This window comes from Scomber scombrus, chromosome 24 (assembly GCF_963691925.1).
Source record: "Scomber scombrus chromosome 24, fScoSco1.1, whole genome shotgun sequence".
In the NCBI taxonomy this organism is placed as follows: domain Eukaryota; kingdom Metazoa; phylum Chordata; class Actinopteri; order Scombriformes; family Scombridae; genus Scomber; species Scomber scombrus.
In genome coordinates, this window is record NC_084993.1 from 1,451,417 (window position 1) to 1,474,571 (window position 23,155).

General features: G+C 38.3%; 2 protein-coding genes across 4 annotated transcripts; both read right to left on the reverse strand.

Annotated features, from left to right (window-relative positions):
- Window positions 1-14: 14 nt before the first annotated feature.
- LOC133976319 (dynein light chain Tctex-type 3-like) lies at window positions 15-4,396 on the reverse strand. 2 transcript variants are annotated; one of them, XM_062414502.1, is made up of 6 exons: window positions 4,260-4,396; window positions 3,581-3,622; window positions 2,283-2,406; window positions 1,252-1,329; window positions 534-618; window positions 15-481 (listed from the first exon to the last, which is right to left on the reverse strand). In XM_062414502.1, exons 1-5 carry the CDS (start codon window positions 4,293-4,295, stop codon window positions 545-547), a joined length of 354 nt encoding a protein of 117 aa, XP_062270486.1. In that variant the 5' UTR covers window positions 4,296-4,396; the 3' UTR covers window positions 15-481; window positions 534-544. The 2 variants fall into 2 exon arrangements, with proteins under 2 accessions (XP_062270486.1, XP_062270485.1); XM_062414501.1 differs by having other exon boundaries at window positions 15-618.
- Window positions 4,397-5,184: 788 nt separating this feature from the next.
- Window positions 5,185-23,001, reverse strand: rpgrb (retinitis pigmentosa GTPase regulator b). 2 transcript variants are annotated; one of them, XM_062414467.1, is made up of 17 exons: window positions 22,922-23,001; window positions 21,875-22,000; window positions 21,200-21,292; window positions 19,103-19,165; window positions 18,852-19,010; window positions 17,980-18,129; window positions 17,071-17,229; window positions 16,093-16,248; window positions 15,879-16,003; window positions 15,089-15,280; window positions 14,776-14,962; window positions 13,800-13,894; window positions 13,648-13,707; window positions 7,870-8,082; window positions 7,729-7,777; window positions 7,523-7,638; window positions 5,185-6,930 (listed from the first exon to the last, which is right to left on the reverse strand). In XM_062414467.1, exons 1-17 carry the CDS (start codon window positions 22,950-22,952, stop codon window positions 6,739-6,741), a joined length of 2,166 nt encoding a protein of 721 aa, XP_062270451.1. In that variant the 5' UTR covers window positions 22,953-23,001; the 3' UTR covers window positions 5,185-6,738. The 2 variants fall into 2 exon arrangements, with proteins under 2 accessions (XP_062270451.1, XP_062270450.1); XM_062414466.1 differs by having other exon boundaries at window positions 7,523-7,641.
- Between the last annotated feature and the right edge of the window lie 154 nt (window positions 23,002-23,155).

Below are 23,155 nucleotides of genomic sequence, written 5' to 3' on the forward strand. Positions count from 1 at the left end.
ATCAATGACTGCTGTTTGATCATAAATCATAAGTTTATTACCTTGCAGCAAACCCCTCTGGGTACAAAAATCCTCTTTCTCTCTTTAACATGATGCACAAAATAATCAGAAAACAAACCACAGAAGAAGAAATTAATTGAATGTTATTGTTTGCAGCTGTTGCATGCAGTCAGGCGTTAGTGATAAATACAGTTAATTGTAAAGCAATTAAAGCACTGCAGTGACATGACAAGATAACAGAGAGATGTTTAAAGGCTGAAAAAAAAAATCAAACAGCTGTTGTCCTCTCTGCAGCTTTTCCTTCGACGTCAAAGGTCGAGCTACAATGAGGCAGCATGGACTCTGTGGCACTTGGTTGCCCCCTGCTGGTCACATGAGCACACTGCAATCTTCATGTGGTAGTGATGGTCATCTATTAATATACAATATATATATATATATATATAGGTGTGTGTGTGTGTGTGTGTGTGTGTGTGTGTGTGTGTGTGTGTGTGTGTGTGTGTGTGTGTGTGTGTGTGTGTGTGTGTGTGTTAGTGTGTGTGTCCTATGCGACAGCCACAGCGAACACACTGACCACGCAGTACATGGTGCGGTTTTCCCATCTCACAGTGCAACTTCCTGTAGGGACACAAAACAACAAAACTAAGTGTTAGAAGACAAAATTAGACACGAGAGAGAGAGAGCTGAAGGCCTTCAAATAAACCTCCTAAACTTGATGTACATGATATAAATCCTCAGGAAAGCTTATGTTCATCTCATGTTTTGGAGCTATGTGTCCACTTTAACACTTTTTACATGGAGCCACTTAATAAAATTGGCCAAAGTATGAAAGTATGATGACAAAAGACCTACATTTATTTATTATTATTACTATATATCCTGTATTGTTCAGTACTGAGCGTGAGCGTTTATGTAGTTCAAACAAATCCAACAGAGTGATACATCTTCTCTCTCTAGAGAATCACATCAGTTTTAGGAGTAACATTCACTTAAATTATGACAATAATAATAAAAATGTGTGCACAGTCAAAAGGCTGCAGCTGTTATTTCAATGTGATGGATTCACTTTAAATGAATATTTTATCTTCTGCTGCATGAAAAATGTTAAATATCAGTTTGGACTCAATATCAGCAGATATCTGAATTTAAAATGTGTCAGATGAGGCTTGATCAGGACTTCTTTAATGACAATAAACCAGCTGATTATACTGAGATTAATGTGGACTCTGAGCTGTGGAGGGTTTTTCTTACCATCCATAGCAGTGTCCCAGTAGCAGGAGTTAGCTGTGTGGAGGCCTGCACCAGTTTTCTGCATCACGGAACACGTCACTGTACGGAGAAACAGCCACAATAACCACTTCAATAATTATAATATTAATAATCAATGTTATTTATGCAGTGCATTCAAAATGAGGGCACTCAGAGACACATAACACAGATAATGGCGACTAGTGGAAGTTACATAACAGCAACAAGAACAACAACAGAGCAGCAGGCGTTAAAAGTAGGAAATAAATGTAGTTAAAAGTGTGATTCTACTCTTATTTTGTATCATTATTATTATTATTATTCTTATGAGACTCAGACTTACAGCATGTCTGCATAAAACCACTGAAGTATAAACTAAGATTCAGATGTAACGCATGTTTCACTTTGGAGAAATTTGAATCTATGGCAGGAAGATCAAACTCATCTTCAATCAAAGGGAACATAAGGACCAATCAGATCTGATGAGGACCGGATCATTAAAAAGATGGAGGGAAGGAAGGAAGGAAATAAGAAGGGAAGGAAGGAAAGAAAGGTAGGAAGGACAGACAGAAGGAAGAAAGGGAGGAAGGGAGGAAGGAAAGAGAGAAGGAAGGAACGAACGAAGAAAGGAAAAAAGGAAGAAAGGGAGGAAGGAAAAAAGGAAGGTAGGGAGGAAGGACAGATGGAAGGAAGTAGGGAACGAAGAAAGGAAAGAAGGAAGAAAGGGAGGAAGGAAAAAAGGAAGGTAGGAATGACAGATGGAGGAAGGAAGGAAAGAAAGAAGGACAGACGGAAGAAAGGGAGGAAGGACAGATGGAAGGAAGGAAAAGAACACAGGTAGTAAAGTGGGCCGGATTGCACCCTTCGGCAGGCCGGTTGTGATAAAGTCGGATCAGTGCATCCTTCATTAGCTGCATTCATATTTCTCCTGCTGTCACTTATAAATGAGTTATGTGTTTGTCTTCTGACCTCTGGAAGCAGAACATGGAGCCTTATATCGCTTTGTGTCTCAGTGTCTTCATTCAAACACATACCGATGTACTTGTACGCTTTCCCCTGTTTGACCAGCAGAGTGAGGCAGCGCTCCACGATGCTGGCCGTCCATTTGTTCACCTGACCCTGGCTGTAGTCGTCTACTCCCACCACTCCTTCGATACACTGAGAGAGAGAAAGACACACATAAATATAAACACACACACACACACACACACACAGTCAGATAATAGCAGAGTGTTTCCAGTCATGTGGAAATCACCGGGTGTTGTTTCACTGGAGGCGACTCAGATGAAGAGAAAACACTGTTCAGCTTTTCACTAAAACCTCAGTTAAACATCAGAGTGAAGCACAAACATTAGAGAGTTTCTGTTTACTAAAAATCACACGTTAATGAACTCTTTTAGACGTGGACATGAGGTTTGTTTCTTATTGTACATGGCCAGTGTTTTAAGGCATGTGTTTCAAAATTCAACTTGTTTCATCTGCCATTATTGACATTATAGCTTTTTATTAAATCACCATCAACCTGAATCAATAGTGAAGCTCACAGCAGCACAGGAACTCTACTCAACAACCAAACATCTTATATACTGAATTAATGAACTAATTAATCATCGTTTGAATGAGATAATATGACAAATTTTAACATTTTACATCTCTATAGAGCTGATTTACTAGTCGCAGCTTCTTAAATGTGGAGGATTTGATGTCATTTTAAACTGGATATCTTTGAGGTTTGGACTCTTGTTGACTAACATAAACAATCTGAATAATATTAACTTGGGTCTTTTTCACTGTTTTCAGACATAATGACATGTTAGCTGCAGCCCTACACCATTAAAATTAAATTAAATTCATTGTTTTGTCTATAAATGCCAGAAAACAGTAAAAAATACGATCAGAATTAGTTAATTTCTAGTTGATAATGACGCATTTAAATGTCTTGTTTTGTCCAATATCCTAAAATAATCTGTTTATTATAATTTATGTCATAAAAAAGCTTCAACTCATCACATTAGCTGCAACCAGCAAATGTTTTGGCTTTTTTTTACTAAAACAATGACGATTATATGATTATGATAATGGCCATTTGACGACTCGATTAATTGACTAAACGTTGCAGTTCTAATTCACACTATTATAAAAATATAAGTAAATTATTGGGTTAATCCAAGGTCTTTAATAGTTTGTTTTATATACATTTATAATACATATGTATGGCTTACTTTGTGCCAAATTAAACAATGTTATCTGCAGAGAATATAGTATTTTTTTTTTTTTTTTTTACAATTTTAAAAAGAAAAGTACATTTGATATAAAAAGGTTCAACATTTACCTCTTTGACAATAGTATCAACTTCTTCAGAGTTGAATGAGCTCTGAAAAAGAGAAAAAAACAGACAAATATTCAGAGTCATTTTAGCACAAGTCTCCAAAAATAGTTAAATATAAGGTTAATGTCTGTATAGTGTGTGCATAGTGTGTGTATTAGTATGCGTATTAGTGTGTATATCAGTGTAGTGTGTGTGTGTGTGTATTAATATGTGTATATATTAGTGTAGTGTGTGTATTAATGTGTGTGTATATTACTCTGTGTGTGTATTAATGTGTGTATATTAGTCTGTGTGTGTATTAATGTGTGTATCAGTGTGTATATCAGTGTAATGTGTGTCTGTGTGTATGTAGTGTGTGTATATCAGTGTAGTGTGTGTTTGTATTAATGTGTGTATATATATCAGTGTAGTGTGTGTATAATTAAATCATCCAGTTTTATCGTTAAACTAAATTATAAATAGTGAAATATTAGATACTAAAACATGACCTAGAACAATAACATCACTTATAACAACACCATGAATGTGTTAGTAGTTTATAAAACAACCTAAACTACTGATTCAACACATAATAAAGCATAATAATAATAATATTAATATTACTTGTAGCATCGGGAGTGGCCTCTCATGTTTCTGACTATCTGCATTAAATGAGACTAAATGTTGATTTAAAGGAACAAACCTCGCTGCTGCTGTTATATTCCTCCATTCCTGTCATCTACTGAGGATCCACTGTGATTATAACTCTCTGATTTACAGATGAAAACAGAAGGATAAACGGAGAAGCTGCTCGAAGGAAAAAAAGACAGGAAGTAAAGTCACGTCAGTTCTTCCTGCCAGCTGTTAAACTCAGCCAACGACAGCCGGAGAGAGAGACCTGAAACCCGGGGAGGGTTCGTGCTAGCGACCGGTGACACCTGGTGGCGAGAAAATATATTACACCTTTTAACTTTATAAGGGTTTAATCCATTAATAGGGTTAGTGCTAGCGACCGGTGACACCTGGTGGCGAGAAAATATATTACACCTTTTAACTTTATAAGGTTTTAATCCATTAATAGAGTTAGTGCTAGCGACCGGTGACACCTGGTGGCGAGAAAATATATTACACCTTTTAACTTTATATGGGTTTAATCCATTAACAGGAAATAGAAATATATTACACTTTTTAACTTTACAAGGGTTTAATAGATTAATAGGAAATATATTACACTTATTTTAACTTTATAAGGGTTTAATCTATTAATAGGAAATATATCACATTATTTAACTTTATAAGGGTTTAATCCATTAATAGGAAATATGTTACACAATTTAACTATACAATAGTTTAATAGATTAATAGGAAAATATATACAAGAGTTTAATCCATTAATAGGAAATATATCACACTATTTAACTTTACAAGGGTTTAAGCCATTAATAGGACAATACATACAAGAGTTACTTGTACTTTACTGTAGTACTAAAACCAGAATTCAATGCTTTTAAAGATTTTCCAGACCTGCAGTGATGTGTATTTGGTGATGTGTAACCCCTGAAATAAAATAAAAATGAAGGAACACACTCAGCTTCATATCAAAATGCTTTACTGGTATCACAAAAAAATTCCAAATCATAAAAAACCATAAACATGAGTTAAATGAGATTATCATGTCAGTATATAAAACAGATGCATCTCATTGAAATGCATACAGATCACATTAAAAGTGCAAATGTGCTCAAGGACCATGTTACAATAAATAGTAATATTATCATCCTCACAGTTTAAAACTCACACACACACACACACACACACGCACACACACACCTTGAGGCTCAGCTGATGAGTAGAAAACATGTGCCAAACAATACAACAAATAAAAAATAAAATGTAAAGTCAGAAACTCCTCCCAGCAACAGAGTGATACTGGTCGTACTGGTGGAAGAGGAGGAGGCTCAGCTGTAGGTCACTTGTGAAGAGATAGTGGTTAAAGTAGCATGCTGGTGGCTCCAAATATCGTCACTAAAACACATCAAATCTATTATTTTCCAAATGTGTGTGTCCCCCTTTTTTTTAAGGAATATTCCACGTAAAATCTTTAAAGTGTTTTAACACATTTCACAGCAGATACAGTGGATTCAAATGGACACGATGCATAAAAAAGCATCAAAACATCCACAGAAACATAAATATATCGATTCGATTGTCAGAAAATTCATCTGTAATTGTTTATTTTTCTTTTATTAAGGCAAAACCGTAGAAAATGTATGTATTTACTGTTTTTTTAGATGACTCGACAGTAATTAAATATATTTGTGGGTTTCTGAACATCACCTTGAGCTGCGGGAGTTTTGGAAATATATTTTACAGACTAAACATCTCCTGTATGCATCTGAGGTATGCTACCTCATTGTTCACTGTTGATTTATAACATTAATTAATGGATGTAGGGGTTGAGAATGCTTTATAATAGCTTAAATCCACAGTATATAAATATCTGTTTTGTATAGTGTATGGTGATTGATGGCCTTTAACATGTCAGCTCATAATGTGCTTTAGTAGAGCATCCTTCACAAATTGGTTTAAACCTGCAGCTTTTGTGGTTTTGGAGACATTTTTCTGTTTCCTGTGACTCTAAAAAAAAAAAAATCAGGAAAGCAAGAATTACAGCTGGACGGGAAAAGTCAAGAAAATGACTAAAATCCGGTAACAAAACTCTAAAAATAGGACGGGTAGGTACTTTCCAAAATGACCTGTGGATAATAAAAACTTTGTTGGAAATTTCCCACCTTTTATCTGCATGTTTTTGTGACTAAACTGCAGAAAATGTGCGCTCTATGTGACTGTTTCACATTCACTTCAGTGCTGAATAAAGACTGAACTGTCACTCTGAGTCTCTGCTAGAGTTTACTGTAACTGCTGTGAATCCAAACTGATACGAAGGAGCAGTGTATAAAGTGTTTGATCAGATTTTTCAGTGGCGTATTCCTTTAATAGAATTTGTGATTCAGGCTGACATGACGAGAGTAGAGCAGTTTTAACACCACAGAGGAGCTGGATGATACCGCTGATCTATAGAAACCATGATCCCAAGAGGAACCGCTGGCTGCTGCTAATGAACCTTTTCACACTTTGGTCTCACTTTCCTTGACAACCACCTGAGGGTTCAGTTCTCAGGATCACAGGATGGTGCAGGCTTCAGAGCGAGGTCTTTGCTGTGCATTTCCCCGGTTGCTGCTGCCGGCTGCAGCAGGGGACGGAGGCTCTCCCTGGACGGCTGCGTCTCCGCTGACGGTGCCCTCCGTCGGGGTTTGTTCTCTCTCGCTGCTCTGCTTCGACCTGGAGAAGGACAGCCGTCTGAAGAGAGAGAGCTGAGAGGACGACAAAGGACAGATCTGCCTTTTAGTACAGCCTTAATTATTTGTCCTTTATGTCTATGTCCTTAACCTTGTTTATAGTTTTGTTTCTTTGATTACTTATTGAATTGATGCATTAAATGTGATTTTATGCTTGCACTGAACAGGAGTAGCTCTTTTGATCTCGTTGTATAGTGATGTACAATGACAATAAAGGCTTTTTATACTACTCTGTCTGTGTTTGAAGAAAAATAACCAGTTATAACTTTGTCTCATTTTACTTATAATAGTACCAGATTACACAGGAAATTATTATGAAATTACAGACCCATAAAATACAGTCAATTTCCTGTGTAGTTTTCCATAAGAGCAAAAGAACCAATTTAATCATATTTTAGCTATTTTTACAAACAGATGTCTTCACTTCATTCAATTTACTATCACAGACTGAACAAAATCAACAACTTCTACTTTTAAAATGTACTGAAAAGGTTAATTGATCATCAGAATAAATGCTGTTATTTTTCCATCGATCAACTAATCGATTATTGGAGTAACAGTTCTAATATTCGTCAGTTTTTTCTTGTACAACAATATATTCTTGTACCTTTTTGTTGGAACCTGATTGGTTCTTTGAGTTGCTGTCTGTCGTCCCATTGGCCGGTTTGGAGCTGTCGTTTGTCTTCTCTTCAGCAGCGGTGTCCAGCTCCTCTGTGATTTCTGCTGCTGTGAAAAGTAAATCTGTGTTTCATTGATGCAGAAACTCAGAAAAACTATTATTAAGTTTTCTGCAGAGAGAGAACAAACGTTTACCTCTCTGCTCTCCGTCAGGCACAGATTCTTCTTTCAGCTCTTCAGGTTTCTGGAAAAATCCAAAGAAAGTCACACTAGAAATTAAAAAAATGACAAAAAATATTCACAATTAGATGTTGAATTATTTAAATATTGATTTACAGGAGTCTCTTCTGCTGGTTTCTCTGTTGAATCCTCCAAACTCTGCGAGGACGGTTCCTCTGCCTCCGCTGAAGTATCATTGTCCTCTTCCTCGTCTTCCACGTCTTCATCATCAACATTGTCCTCCTCCTCCTCCTCATCTTCTACTTCTTCTTCTTCATCTTCTCCCTCCTTTCCTTTACTCCACGTCTGAGCAAATGCTTTTGTCAAATCCTGACAAACAAAAAAAGTGAATTAAAGACATAAAAAACAAGAATTTAAGAATTTAGTTTTTTGGCAAATTTTCACCTTATAATATAAATATGATGTGTGAGATCTACTGGTTGAGATAGAGGGATTGGGTTTTAAACAGGAGGAAAGCAAGAAAAATGTGGCAAGAAATTAAAAAACTAAAATCTTGTGACAACAACTAAACAGCAGAAAATAGAGGCTCTTTGTAACAGCTTCACATTATCTTTAGGGCTGTATAAAGACAGTAAGGACACAAGCAGCAGGGACTACAGCAGGGATTGATGATAGGAGGATTACAGCAAGACGGATTATAATCACAAAGACAATGACGTGACTTGAAAAAGAAAACAAGCCCCACCTGCTGTTGAAAGCGGCCAATCGGATAATAAGTAATCGGATGGAAAACGTTGCAGGCTGCAGTTCGGAGGGTTATTCTTCACATTTTTAAAGTGTTTTTACTCATTTCAACAAATAATCACTTTGTTTAACATCAATTCTCTAATATAATAACCAGTATTTGAATAATGTCCTGCACTAATAAAGACAAATGCTCTTTGTATGCTCAGTTAAAATTGGCATATTCTTAATTATAAGGCCTGCTTCTATCTAATCTAGATTTGCATCCTTCAGAAAAGAATAAGAAGTTATTGTCTTCTCTCCCAGGATTGACTCCGACTATCTGTCCCTAAAGACTTACTGAAGTGGGAAAAGGAGCGTTTAAGGGTGCTGCTCCCTCAGTTGTAAGATTACCTGAATCTTTTGGTGCTGGTTCCACTGGATGCACTTAAAGTATTGATTCACATTGACTTATTTTGCTCCTATTTGATCCCTGATGTAAACGAATACTGATGAATATTTTAATAATTCATGATTCTGCATTTTATTCTTTATTTTCATTGTACACTGCTCTATGTTCCTTATGTCTACAGCCCTGTTAATTGTGTTTTTCATTCTTCTAAAAAGAGCGTTTTAATCTCAATGAGGCTTTTCTTGGTTAAATAAATAAGTGATAAATAAATGAATGATGAATGAAGGCAAATAAAAACATATCGGAAGTGTTGAATTACCTCTACTCTAATGGCTCACAAGATAAATTTGACACAGTCTGCTGCACTCGCTTTCTTTTTTATAAAGGAAACACTGTTTTAGGCCACTGATTATCTCCAATTGTTTCATATTTTGCTCCTTCGTTATATAACAGCTTCTCTCATAAAATAAATCATGTTTTCATTCAAGACATTATTTCCAACCTACTTTGTGTTGGGGTTTTTTTTAATCGTTGTTAAGCAATCGTCAATGAAATCCAACACTTTCTGCACAGATGTTTTTCACATTAAAATTGTGACGCATTTGTTCCACTTGAGCTGCTGGAAAGATTTAAGTGTGAAATATCTTAAAGCCATGAAGTGTTGAGGTTCACTGACGGCAGATTAACAGCGATTTAAAAAAAAAAAACACAACACAACAGCAAAGTAGAAAGGACTGGAAATAATAAGCGAATGAAAACATAACTTCTTTCAAAAAGTGAAACAAGACAAAATATAAAATATTATAAATATAATAAATAAAGTAAAGCTTTCCTCAAACATACAGAACAGTGAATAATATTTTCTACATTTATATAACACATGTATTAAACTAGCAACTTGAATTCATTTCTTAAACTTACATGTGGAACAAGACACAAACACAATATAAAACAAACAAAACATATTTATTAGAAAATGCAGAACTGGATAAAAGCAAAGAAACAGGAAAAGTTTGAAAAAAAAAGGTAAGTAGAAAGAATAAAACAAGTATAGCTTTCACTTGACAGCGACTACATGAGCAGCGTGAGACGAGGCAGGTCTGAATAAAACATCTGTGACAGAAACAGCTTAAAAAGAAAAATAGCAATGCGTTCATGAAATGTTAAACAAATGAGACTGTGTTATTAAGATTAAAGAAGCAGGAGGTGAAAGGCACTCTTTGTGATAAGCAGCTGCCTCCTAAAATTCAAACTTGTAAACAGATTGTTGTAGCTTCAGGTTAATCAAGACTGAGCCTCAAATACAGAAGCACAACATTCAAGTAAACATGATAATTAGAGTCACTCAGAACTCAGAAACTTCAGGTAAGAAAAACCTTCTGGTAGCATCTGACCTGAAAATTGAGGTAAAACTCGCCCTGATCCAAAAATATGAGTAAACACTTTTCCATAAAACTGTAATAAATCTCAAAATATTTGACCTTAAAATATGTTTTTATGGTGAGACCCAACCCAAACATTGCTTTTTAACCCTCTCCTCATAATCAGCAATTAGTTATCTTCTCCAGTTTATGTCCACCTTTCTATTTCAGAAGTATTTTTGGGAGGCTTCTCTTTGCAGATGACAACTTGCTCTTTTTTAAATCTGGAAATTAAGGTAACCCTAACCCTAACCCTTTCTTTTAGTGCTGAAACAGATGATGATTCATCAATTAGTCAGCTGATTAATCGATCACTAATCAATCATAAACCAGTTCCTTTAGTGTGAAGATTATCTAATTTTCTCAGTTTTATATATTTTTTAAATCTTGGACATTTGCGAACTGATGATGAGTGACTGATAAGATTGATCACTTAATTGAGAAATGATTAATCAATAGTAGAGATGATCGTGATTATTGATTATTGGTGATTATTTCAGGTTGAGGTATTGAGGTAAAACATCGTCCCAGAACTCCTCTGACTCTCCGGCTGCCTGACCTTTGACCCCTGACCTCAGGTTACCTCTGGTCGTAGTTTTAGCACTTTGTCTTTTAACGTCAGCAGACTTTTTCTTTTTGACAACCTCTTCCTCTTCTTCCTCCTCCTCTTCTTCCTCCTCCTCCTCTTCTTCCTCCTCCTCCTGCTCATCTTCATTGTCAACCTCTTCCTCCTCTTCTCCCTCCTCGTCTGCCTCATCCTCTTCCTCGCTTTTTTGTTCCTCTTCTTCTTCTTCTTCTTCTTCTTCTTCCACTTCTTCCTCGCTCACTTTTTCATTCTCCTCCTCTTCCTCCTCCTCTGCTGCTGCTTCTTCTTCTTCCTCCTCTGCTGCTGCTTCTTCTTCTTCTTCTTCCTCCTCCTCTACTGCTGCTGCTTCTTCTTCTTCCTCCTCCTCTTCCTCCTCCACTGCTTCTCCTTCTTCTTCTTCACTCTGCTCCTCCTCTCCGGCCTCCTCCTCTTCTCCTTCTTCACCCTCTTCCTCACTTTCATCCTCGTTTTCACTTTCTGCTTTCTCACTACTCTCCTCCTCTTCCTCCTCAGCACTACTTTCCTTTTTCTCCTCCTCCTCCTCTTCCTCCACCTCACCTTCCTCCTCCTCCTCTTCTGCCTCACTCTCTACATCACTCTTTTCTCTCTCCTCTTCCTCCTCCTCCTCTTCTTCTTCTGCCTCACTCTCTACATCACTCTTTTCTTTCTCCTCTGCAGACTCTTCCTCTAATTCACCCTCCTCCTCTTCTTCCTCCTCCTCACCTTCATCTTCCTCCTTTTCAGACTCTCCTACTCTGCTTTCTGACTCATGACTCGAGCCTTGCTCGCCTTCCTCCTCCTCTTCTTCTGCATCCCCTCCTTTGCTCTCCTTTCCTTCATCTTCACTTTCACTACCAGCCATTCTACTCTTTTCCTCCTCTTCCTCTTCCTCTGCCTCCTCCTCCTCTTCCTCACCCTTACTTCCCTCTTCATCTTCATCGGTGTCCGACTTATCATCTGGCTGGACTGTGTCGCTGTCATCTTCATCTTCTTCTTCTTCTTCTGAGCCTTTCTCTGTAATCTTGCTGAGCTCCTCTTCTCCATCGCTTCCTTCTGCACTTGTCGTCGTCTTCCCTTCCTCTTCCTCCTCTTCCTCCTCCTCCTCTTCCTCTTCCCCTTTAGCTGTTGCAGAGTCCGTCTGATCCTCGCTTTCCTCCTCACTCTTCTCGTCCTGACTCGTTCCGACTTCTTGATTCTCTGAATCAGGGATGATGTTGATGCTGACTTTAGATTTATTGCTAAAATCTGCGGTGTCGGATCCTGAATCTTCGGCGCTCTGTGATATCCTCGTGACTTCTCTACGGACGCGGTGGCGACTGCTCTGGGACGGTGACGGCGAGCTAGAGCGACTCCTGGACGATGCCTGTCGGATTAACGCTGATCCTGCGACCACAGAGGCAGCTCCGGCAACCAACCCAAGAGATAAAGCCTCTTTGGATATTTGCTTTTTAGATTGAGCCTCTTTTTTAGATTGAGCCTCTTTTTTAGATTGAGCCTCTTTTTTAGATTGAGCCTCTTTCTTAAATTGTGCCTCTTTCTTGGATTGAGCCTCTTTTTTAGATTGAGCCTCTTTCTTAGATTGAACCTCTTTCTTAGATTGAGCTTCTTTTTTAGATTGAGCCTCTTTTTTAGATTGAGCCTCTTTCTTAGATTGAGCCTCTTTTTTAGATTGAGCCTCTTTCTTAGATTGAGCCTCTTTCTTGGACTCAGCCTCTTTTTTATTTTTTTCATTCTTCGACTTTTTTAAGTCTTTTGACATTTCTGGCGAGCTCTCTCGTTTGTGTTGACTTTTTACGGCTATCGGTTTGCTTTTGGACTGTTTAACTTTCGCCTCAGCAGATTCAGAGCCAAACCCTAAAAGTGTCTTTTTGCTTTCTGGATGTTTACTCTGTTTAGAGTCTGGCACCATTTTCCTGCCGACCTCTATCAGCTGGCTTTTCGCCTGAACTGGCCTGAACCGCTGCGTGGACGCCGCCTTCCTTATGTCGCCGACACTCGGAGGTTTGTTTTTACCGCGCCTCCTGTCCAGCTCCTCCACAGCCAGGATCAGATTCTCTTTGTTCTGGACGGCTGTCTTCTGTCTCTGAGCAGACAGAGAGCGAGCCCTGTGGCTCTTCAGGAGCTCGGTAGGTAACGCCCGGCGAGGCGAGACAGTCTGGCTTCTACGGGACGAAGCCGTCGAAGAGAAACTGCTCTGCTTCGAGGGCGTTTTCTCCTTTTTTGGGTTCTCTTTCTGAGATTTTAAGGCCATACCATGCTTACCCTTCCTCTATCCCAGGCACGAGAGAGCAAGAAGAGGATGAAAAACAGGCATGCATTAGAGATGGAAAAGAGACATGCAGAAAAATCAAGACACAGAAAGAAATCAGTAGTTTAAGACGGAATAATGACCAAAGTCCATCAAGTCGCACAAGTCTAACTCAAACCTTTTGGTGTTGAAACATTGAGTCAATTTTCTAAAATATATAGAAAGTTTGAAGGTTTTCTTTAATAACAAGAAGACAATTTGGATTACTTAGATTTTGTAGATTAGAAAAAGTAGATTTGAGTTTGTTTGTGTTGAGTGTTCATATCAAATAAATGTTTTAATTAAATGTTTCTTTTGTACAGTTTCATGGCTAATTGATGATGTTTCGGAGAAATTGGAAGCCACACCAGCCTGATCATGAAAGAAACTACAAGTATGAAGAAGAGTTGTTCGACCCGATGCACTTCACAGTAATGATTTGACTCAAGTAGAAACAGGGAGAGAGAAGAATGACGGGGAATCAATAATAATGATGCCGAATTACCTTTTGAACTGGAGACAGCATGAGTGTTTTATCACTGGGGTCCATCTTCATCATGTGCGTCTATCAGAAGGGAATTAACAAAAAAGAAAAATGAGCACTTATGTGTCCGAGAAGACGGCGTTTGTTCAGGAGTAGATTTATTCCTCTCTCACCATGTTGAGGAAGTCCGTCGTGTCTCCCAGACCTCGGACGCTGTCGGTGTCCGTCAGGCTCTCCACAACGCTGTCTGTCTCGTCCCCTGTTTGCTCTGATGAGGGAGGAAACACGGCGGCACGTTAGACCAGAGGAACACCTGACTTCTCCTGATCCAGTCCAGGTTTTAAACAGGACTTGAGTGATATGTCAGCACTATTTATGGGTACCACTTTACAATAAGTCTTCCCTTATAAAGGCTTTGTGAATGGTTGCCAAACAGTGATCCCATATTTATCTGTATTGTCAGCTTTGTCTTCCTTGGTTTCCATTGTTTGTTGAGTGGATTCTCTTCACGTTATGAGCATTTATTTACGAGTTACAAACTATTTTAACACTAAAAACGGAGCCTTATTGTAAAGTGTGAAAACATATGACTTAATAATAACAAGTAGACAAATAAAAAACAATATTTCTAACTTGTTGCATGTTTGTGTGTGACTTTATAAGGCTCCTTGTAGCAGTTATAAATATGTATAACTCATAAATGAATGCTCATGATGAGATGGAAAGAAACATGAAGATAGATGAGGGGGAAGATCTGATAGTCTATTAAACCCTGATGGATAATAATGCATTTTTGGTCTTTAATCTCTCTCTTTATGTATTTTTCTTTGCATTCAGGATTCCACAGTTATTGTTTCATTGTTTAGTTTTGTGTGGTTTTATTGTCAGCTTGTCACTCACCTGTACGGTACTTTTAAACAAGTTGTATAAAAGTAATTAAATCTATAAAAAATCTAGTTATAATTTGCTATATTAATATATTTTGATGTGTTTAGTTAAGCTTTATGTTATTGACCAGTGAGAAAATGTGAATATGATGCAAATTTCTGTAAAGATAATAGAAATAAAAGTAAAAGTTGAATTAGATTTTGCTATTTTTTTAGTCCAAATCCCGGAGGACGCATGAGGAGGTGGAGGTGAGGTAGGTACCCTTGTGGTGTGACCCTGCGGTCCCGTGTTGGTGAGCGCCGTTGAGCACCTTTCTGTGGCTCAGCTCGGGCGGAGGCAGTCTGGGCGGGAAGGTCTGACTGGAGACGGGCAGCGGCGGGTGGAGGAGGCCGGGCGTCATGGCGGGCAGCGTGCGGAACAAGGGGCCGAACTGGTCCGGGGATCGCTCCTGTGGGGGGGGAATGTTTAAATATGCTGCTATTATCTGTGTTAAATCATTATATTAAATATGATTTGCCAGATCAGTGTTAGTTAGTATTAAATGAGATATATTGCATGTGAGCAGCAGACCCACCCGCTCCCTCCTGCGGACCCGAGCAGAGAGGCTCCTCTGCAGGGTTGAGGAGTCGGCCGTGTCTCCCAGCAGCTCCACGTACGGCTTCTCCAGGAAGTCCTCCGTCACGTCGTCCTCCTCCAGAGAAACGTCTCCGCAGCTCTCGTCCCTCGGCCGAGCCAGAACCACCATGTGACAGCCGCCGCACGGAGCCTGAAGGCGTTCGGAAAGGAAGTGTCGGTTATTTGTAGGACTGGTTTTAAGAAAGCCCAAATTCCTTCTTTTTTCTTTTTTTTGTACGTGGTATTTTGCCTTTGTGAAGCACTAATATCTATGAAAAGCTGTTTATAAATAAACTTTACTTACTTTAAACCAGGGAGGTAAAAAATTACTGTTTACTGTTTATTTTCCTTACATCTTTCCATCTTTCCTTCCCCCCTTTCCTCCTTCCTTTATTCTGTCCGTCCTTCCTTTCTTCCTTCCTCCCTTCCATCTTTCCTTCCTCCCTTTCTTCCTTTCTTTCCGCTTCCCTTTCTTCCTTCCTTCTTTCCTTTCTTCTTCCCATCCCTCTTTTCTTCCTTCCTTCCTCCCTTTCCTCCTTCCTTTATTCTGACTGTCCTTCCTTTCTTCCCTCCCTCTTTCTTTCTTTCTTTCCTTCCTTCCATCTTTCCTTCCTTCCTTTTTTCATTCCTTCCTTGATTGAATTGCTAAATAGTTGTGAACCTCGACTGATATTGGATTTCTGATGCCGATACAGATGTTCTGATATATCTTTGATAAGTTTTAATATAACAAAATGAAAATCACTTACTGCCTGAACGTGGTACTTGAGGAAGCGCAGACACACAGTTGGTTTAAACTGGTTGGTGAAGTTCTCCTCTCCCAGTCCCAGTTTCCCGTGTCTGCCGTCTCCAAACGTGTAGAGCAAACCTCCGTCTGAGGAGAACAGGAACAGGAACATCAGCATTGTAACAATCAGTCTGAAACCCTTAACGTCTGATATCTGCTCATCAGCTGTTCTTTACCCGTGATGATGGCCGTGTGGTTTTCTCCGCAGGTCACCGCACACACCCGACCCTTCCTGAAATGCTCCACCGGACGCGGCAGCCGCGACTCGAAGATGAACGTGCCGTGACCGAGCTGCCCGAACTGACCGAGGCCGAAGGTGAAGACGTTGTCCTCTGAAAAGACACAAATCACATCTTCATCTCAGTTTTTTATTTTTAGTTTCACTCTCATTGCTTTTTTTTCAAAGGACATAACTGATGAGTCATATTTGTATATTTTTCTACTGATCCACTAACAAATATTTACAGTGTGTCTAAAGTCTGATGTATAAACTAGTGAAGATATAAACTGAACTGTTACTGCACATGCTCAGTCGCCTGCTTTACAGGAACAAACTCTTCAAAATAAAGGAACACACTCTTCATAATAAAAACAACAAACTTTTCATAATAAAAGGAACAAACTCTTCAAAATAAAAGAACAAACTCTTCATAATAAAAACAACAAAATGTTCATAATAAAAGGAACAAACTCTTCAAAATAAAAGAACAAACTTTTCATAATAAAAACAACAAACTCTTCAAAATAAAATACTTCAAAATAAAAGAAAAAACTCTTCAAAATAAAGGAAAAAAAACTTCATAATAAAGGAAAAAACTCTTCAAATATAAAGACTTCAAAATAAAGGAAAGAAACTTTCAAATTAAAGGAACAAACTCTTAAAAATAGTTTGTTATTAATAGAGCTTGTTCCTTCAGAGTAGAGTTTGTTCCTTTATTTTGAAGAGTTTATAGTGAACGCATCGCTCTGACGTGTTTTTAATAGTTTTGGACATTAACAGAGGAATAAGATTTATCTGCTTTGATACACACACATAATACTTGTTAGTGGATCAGTTTGTTGTTGGTTTGGATCAGAACATGAAGACAAATATCCGGAATAATCATCAGAACGATCCTTTAACGTCACGTCGTCATTGTTACTTGAACCGTTACCTGTGAGCGCCACCGTGTGTCCGCCGCCGCACGCCACCTGGGTCACCGGCTCCTTGATGCTCTTCACCCGCTGAGGGAGGCGATGTCCGGCCAGCTGGTCCGTTCCCAGTCCCAGTTTACCGCTGTCCAGCTCGCCGAACGTGTAGAGAGCTCCGGTCGCTGACGAACCACACAAACAAACACTGATTTTAAAACATTATGATCGATAATGGTTCCATCTATCCTTCTTTCCTTCCTTCTCCACTTCCTTCCTTCTGTCCTTCCTTCCTTCCTTTTGTCCTTCCTTCCTTCTTTCCGTCCTTCCTTCCTTCCTTCCTTCCTTCCTTCCCTCCTCCCTTCCTTCCTTCTTTCTGTCCGTCCTTCCTTCCTTCCTTCCTTTCTTCCTTCCGTCCCTCCTTCCTTCCTTCCTTTTTTCCTTCCTTCCTTCCATCCCTCCTTCCTTCCCTCCTTCACTTCCTTCCTTCCAAAAACCCCCCCACAGATTTTAAAACATCTATCCTTCTTTCCTTCCTTCTTCACTTCCTTCTATCCTTCCTTCCTTACTTCCTTCCTTCTGACCCTAATTCCCTCCCTCCTTCCTTCCTTCCTTCCTTCCTTCCTTCTGTCCTTCTTTCCTTCCTTCCTTCTGTCCTTCCTTCCCTCCTTCCTTTCTTCCTTCCTTCCTTCCTTCCTTCCTTCCTTCCCTCCTTCTTTCCTTCCTTCTGTCCTTCCTTCCTTTCTTCCCTCCTTCACTTCCTTCCTTCCTTCCTTCCAAAAACAACCCCACAGATTATTTCTGGGACTTTTTTCCCAGAGAAATGGTTGAAAGCTTGATTCAGATGATTTTACAGCACAAATAAAACCAGTATGTGTGATTTTTCTAACTGGGATGAAAGAGGAACGTAATTTTAAAGGTTTCCTGCAGCTCACCTGTCACTAAGGCGGAGTGGTAATACCCGCAGGACACCCAGGTGATCGGCCGTCCCACGCTGACTTCCTGTGGCGACGAGGCTTGGCTCTCCTTCCCCAAACCGATCTGACCCTCCGTGTTGTCGCCCCACATGAAAAGCTTCCCGCTCTCTACGGCAGAGATCACATCCACAACATCAGGACGCTGTTACTGCACATTATATTTACTTCCTACCTTCCTTGCATCCTTCCATCTATCCTTCTTTCCATCTATCCTTCTTTCCTTCCTTTCTTCACTCCATCCTTCCTCCCTTGCTTCGTTCCATCTATCCTTCTTTCCTTCCTTCTTCACTTCCTTCCTTCCTTCCTTCCATCCTTCCTTCCGTCCTTCCTTCCCTCTTTCCTTCTGTCCTTCCTTCCTTTCTTCTTTCATTCCTTTCTTCCCTCCTTCCTTCCATCTATCCTTCCTTCCTTCCATCTATGCTTCTTTCTGTCCTTCCTTCCTTCCCTCCTTCTTTCCATCTATCCTTCTTTCCATCCTTCCTCCATTCCTTTCCTTCTTCCTTTCTTCCTTCCTTCCTTTCTTCCTTCCTTCCTTCCCTCCTTCCTTCCTTCCCTCCCTTCCTTCGTTCCATCCTTCCTCCCTTCCTTCCATCCTTCGTCCCTTCCTTCCCTCCTTAGTTCTGTCCTCCTTCCTTCCATCTATCCTTCCTTCTGTCCTTCCTTCATTCCATCTATGCTTCTTTCTGTCCTTCCTTCCTTCCTTCCTTCCTTCCATCTTTTTAATGATCCAACATCAGATCATATTATTCTGTTTGTGGCCTTTGAACTAAAATTATTTTGACCTCACATTTATAAACTATTTTTCACACTTGATACTTTCATGAATTTACCGGTCAGAGCAGCAGATGTGTTCGAACCGGCAGCGAGCATCCTGATTGGTCCGCGCGAGTCGAAGAAGTTGACTCTCTGGAAGGCCGTCCTCTCCTCGCAGTGGCCGAGCCCCAGCTGACCCTCGCTGTTCCCGCCGGCGGTAAACACCCTCCCCTGAGCTACGGAGAAAACAATAACAACAATATACTAATAAATCTAAAAGAGTTTAAATTCCTAACTGCAGTGAAAGAAGTCGGGATCAGATACGGACTGGTGCAGATGAGAGTGTGGTTCCTCCCGCAGGCCACCAGCTGGACCTTCTCCGACTTCAGAGCTGAAATTATACAAATATAAAATGTAAAACCACAAACTCATATTAACTGTTAAAAAACTATAAATATAAATGCCTCTGTGGCTGTACTCCTCAAGACTCACCTTATTTAAATCTGATTTAAATGTTTGATTATTTTGATGTTTTCCTATTTTTCTTTCTTCCTTCTCTGCATTGCTTTTATTGATTTTCTTTTATTCTGTTAATCTGTAAAGCATCTTTGAGTTTTGTTAAAAGCGCTTTATTAATAGACCAACTTGTAAAAATACAGTCTCAAATCTAAGCTGTGGCTATTTTATTTTTTATTTTTTTATGATATCAAATAGACACAATTTTAAAATATTAAAAAAGCTGAATGAGTTATATCTCCACCAGGATACATTGCCCCTATTAAGGTATAAAAGGTGTATATATGTGTGTATCTCCTGCATGTTGCCTGTTTAATGGTTAAATACTGTGTGTGATGTGTTTAATGATCTATTAATAAAGTTCTTCTATACTTGAAGTGTTGCTGCAGCTTTGACTTTAAAATAACAAACTTTTTTCCTTCTTCATGCATCTTAGAAGCAGGAGAAGTTGTGCCAGAAACCTCCATCATGTAATACATTAAAAAACAACACTGCAGTAGATTTTTAAAGCCTGATAACTTGAGATTAAATCAATTTAAATATCATTTTTCTTCATTTCTGCAGTATAATCCACTCAGTATCAATACTTTACCATCCTGGATACGTGCATGTAAACATTTAGTTTAATTTCATGTTATTTTATTTATTTAAATCAGTGAAGAACAAAAGTCTGATGAGCAGCTTCTGCTTATTGTCTCCTTCTCTGGATTAGAGCAGATTATAGACCCTTCAGTCTGGGATTACAAATCTGCAGGTTTCCTTTTTTATAACATTTATACACAGCATCTAATAACCTATAAAAAGAGTTTAAATTCACAATAAATGCTTCTGTTTAAAAAGATCCTCAGCAGTGTTGGATTAATTTTAATAAGGAGATATCACCTGTCAGATTTCTTCATCACGTTCAATTAAAATCAGGATAATCCCGTCATTACTAAATCCGCTCTGGTCTCTGCAGCACGATGCTCAACAACAACAACCTACACACAACATACTGCTTCCTACTGAACTTTAATGAGAATATACATAAACAATAATAGATTATTTTAAGAAGAATTACTACATGTAAATGTGTCTGTATATTTGTACGTCTGTGTTTCTGTATTTGTTTAAATAAGACTTAATATAAACATGGAGTATAAATGAGACACATTATTCTTTTAGCTGCATTTTTCCTGACGTGACCCATAAAATAGAAAAAAGGATATAAAATGCATCTTTTTTTAAAATATTTGTGCAGCTGATACACATTTTATATATGTAAATGTACAAAATGAGTGTGTTTATTTAAAAAAAAAGCTTCAAAAATCTGTATTAAAATCTGTTGTATTCATCATATTCTATAAAATATTCACCTGGACTGTAAAATAGTGATTGTGAATGTCTGTTTTTTAATTATAAGTGTAATTATAAGTCAGAATATGAACAGTATGTAAAGGGTTAAGATTGTCTAAAATAACTTAACACAAGAGCTGCAAAGATTAATCGATTTGTTATTGACTATTAAATTAACCAGCAAAAGTTTTTAGTCATTTCTTAAGAAGAAAATGTCCAAATTATCTGATTAAAGCTTCTTAAATGTGAATATTTTGGGGGTATCTTTAATCTTCTGAGACACTAAATTGAATATTTTAGAGCTGTGGACAAAATATTTTACATTTTATAAACCAAACAACTCACTGATTAATCATGAAAATAATGGATAGTTGCAGCCCTTAACTGTTGCAACATTTAATGTGAAGATTTTAAGGTGTTATTCTTGTTGATTGATTCTATTTCAGCCATCAGTGAAGCAGACTGACAGCAGCTGTCTGTGGCAGCACTCACACTAAACACTCCTCTCTTCTTTCTCTCTCCTTTCTTTTTATTCTGACTTAAAAAAGGGACACGGAGCTATTTTAACACCCACCTTTGACACAAGTGGGCTTACTGACGGTCAGTTTGGTTCCCAGACCGAGCTGACCCCAGTTGTTGCTGCCAAACATGAAGAGTTTCCCATTTTCTGTGGAGACAAAGACGTACAAGGCTGAGCTTCATCTACACAATAACATCTATATAAAACATTACAGATGTTTATTAAAGCTTGTTAAATAGAATCAGAGCTTTAAAAAAAACAAGTAATTTAAAACTTTTCAAACTTTCAGCTTGACTCTGAGCTGGATTTTCACTTCAAACTGGCCACTTCATTACTATACATGTTTAATGAATCAGAATATAACCCAAATAACTAAGTTCTGGTCATGTGAAGCTGAAATTTAGTACAATTTTGAAGCACTACATTTGTAAAGATCGACCTAAAGGCAGAAACCTTTGAGTCCTGAAGATCTAAACTGCTAAACAAGGAAGAAAAATGCATTTATTAAGCTGGATCCATTAAAAAGAAATCCTATTGTGACACAATTGTAAAATCTGCCCAGTGATTGAAGTAAGTATATCACTTTTTTACTCAACAGCACACCAAATGTGACTGTTTTGCATTTGCTTGTAATTTTTATGGTAAAATTTAGCAGCAGAACAAAGTAAACTGTGAGCCAGGTGCATCACAGCTTTAGTTAACTAATATAATGCTGGGAGAGGCTCTTACCTGTTATTAAGGCGGTATGTTCGTCCCCACAAGCTATTTTAAGCGGGACGTCATTTTTGAGCCAGAATTTACTCGGGACGTTGTCGGCAAATTTACTCTTTCCAAATGTGAAAACTGCTCCTGATTCTGTGAGAAAAAAAAGGACAAAAATAATCAAAGCTGAGAAACTTTAACAGACAGAAAATTAATTCATCACCACTTTAGTAATTAATGATTTCAGTTCACTATCAAATGAAAATATCTATAGTAAATGAGAAAAAGTCCATAAACTGAAAACACATTTGTGTATCAGAACTTAGTTTTTTCTTCTTTCCTCTCCCATTAATCACATATTAATCTCACCACCCCTCACATTTATCTGCTGACCCTTTGGAGGGGCCCCACCCCTAGGTTGGGAACCACTGGACTAAACTAGCTAACTGTATATAAAGTAGTGTAAACTAGCTAACTGTATATAAAGTAGTGTAAACTAGCTCCACCTCCAGCAGCTACAACAGTAACATGCTGCTCTAACACTGATGCTTCACTATTAATAATCTAATGATGTCATAATAATAATATATCAGTCAGAGGACCAAACCACTACTTTTACTGTAATACTGCATACTACATCACTCATAATACTGCAGTACTTTTACTGTAATACTGCATACTACATCACTCATAATACTGCAGTACCTTTACTGTAATACTGCATACTACATCACTCATAATACTGCAGTACTTTTACTGTAATACTGCATACTACATCACTATAATACTGCAGTACTTTTACTGTAATACTGCATACTACATCGCTCATAATACTGCAGTACTTTTACTGTAATACTGCATACTACATCGCTCATAATACTGCAGTACTTTTACTGTAATACTGCATACTACATCGCTCATAATACTGCAGTACTTTTACTGTACTACTTTAACTACAGTTAGCCAGCGAGCTAAAACAGAAGCTAACATGAACTAGTTAGTTGGTTTCATATTGAAACGTTTAGTTATAAAGCAGCTGAAGCGTTAAATGTTGACATATAACTCGTTATTTACCGGGTATATCGTCCTCAGCCTCTCCTGCCATCTCTGCAGGACGGTAATCCGCTTTGCTCGCTGTCAGGTTGTTGTTGTTAGTGCCCGTCTGGTTGTCAACCCGGAAGTAAACAAAACGTCTCCTAGGTTACGACGCTACCCCACGTGACCGTTACAGAGCAACGACGTCTGTTTTTAAGGCTTTAGTTATTCATCCTTTTTATTTTATTTTATTTTGTTTCATTTTATTTTATG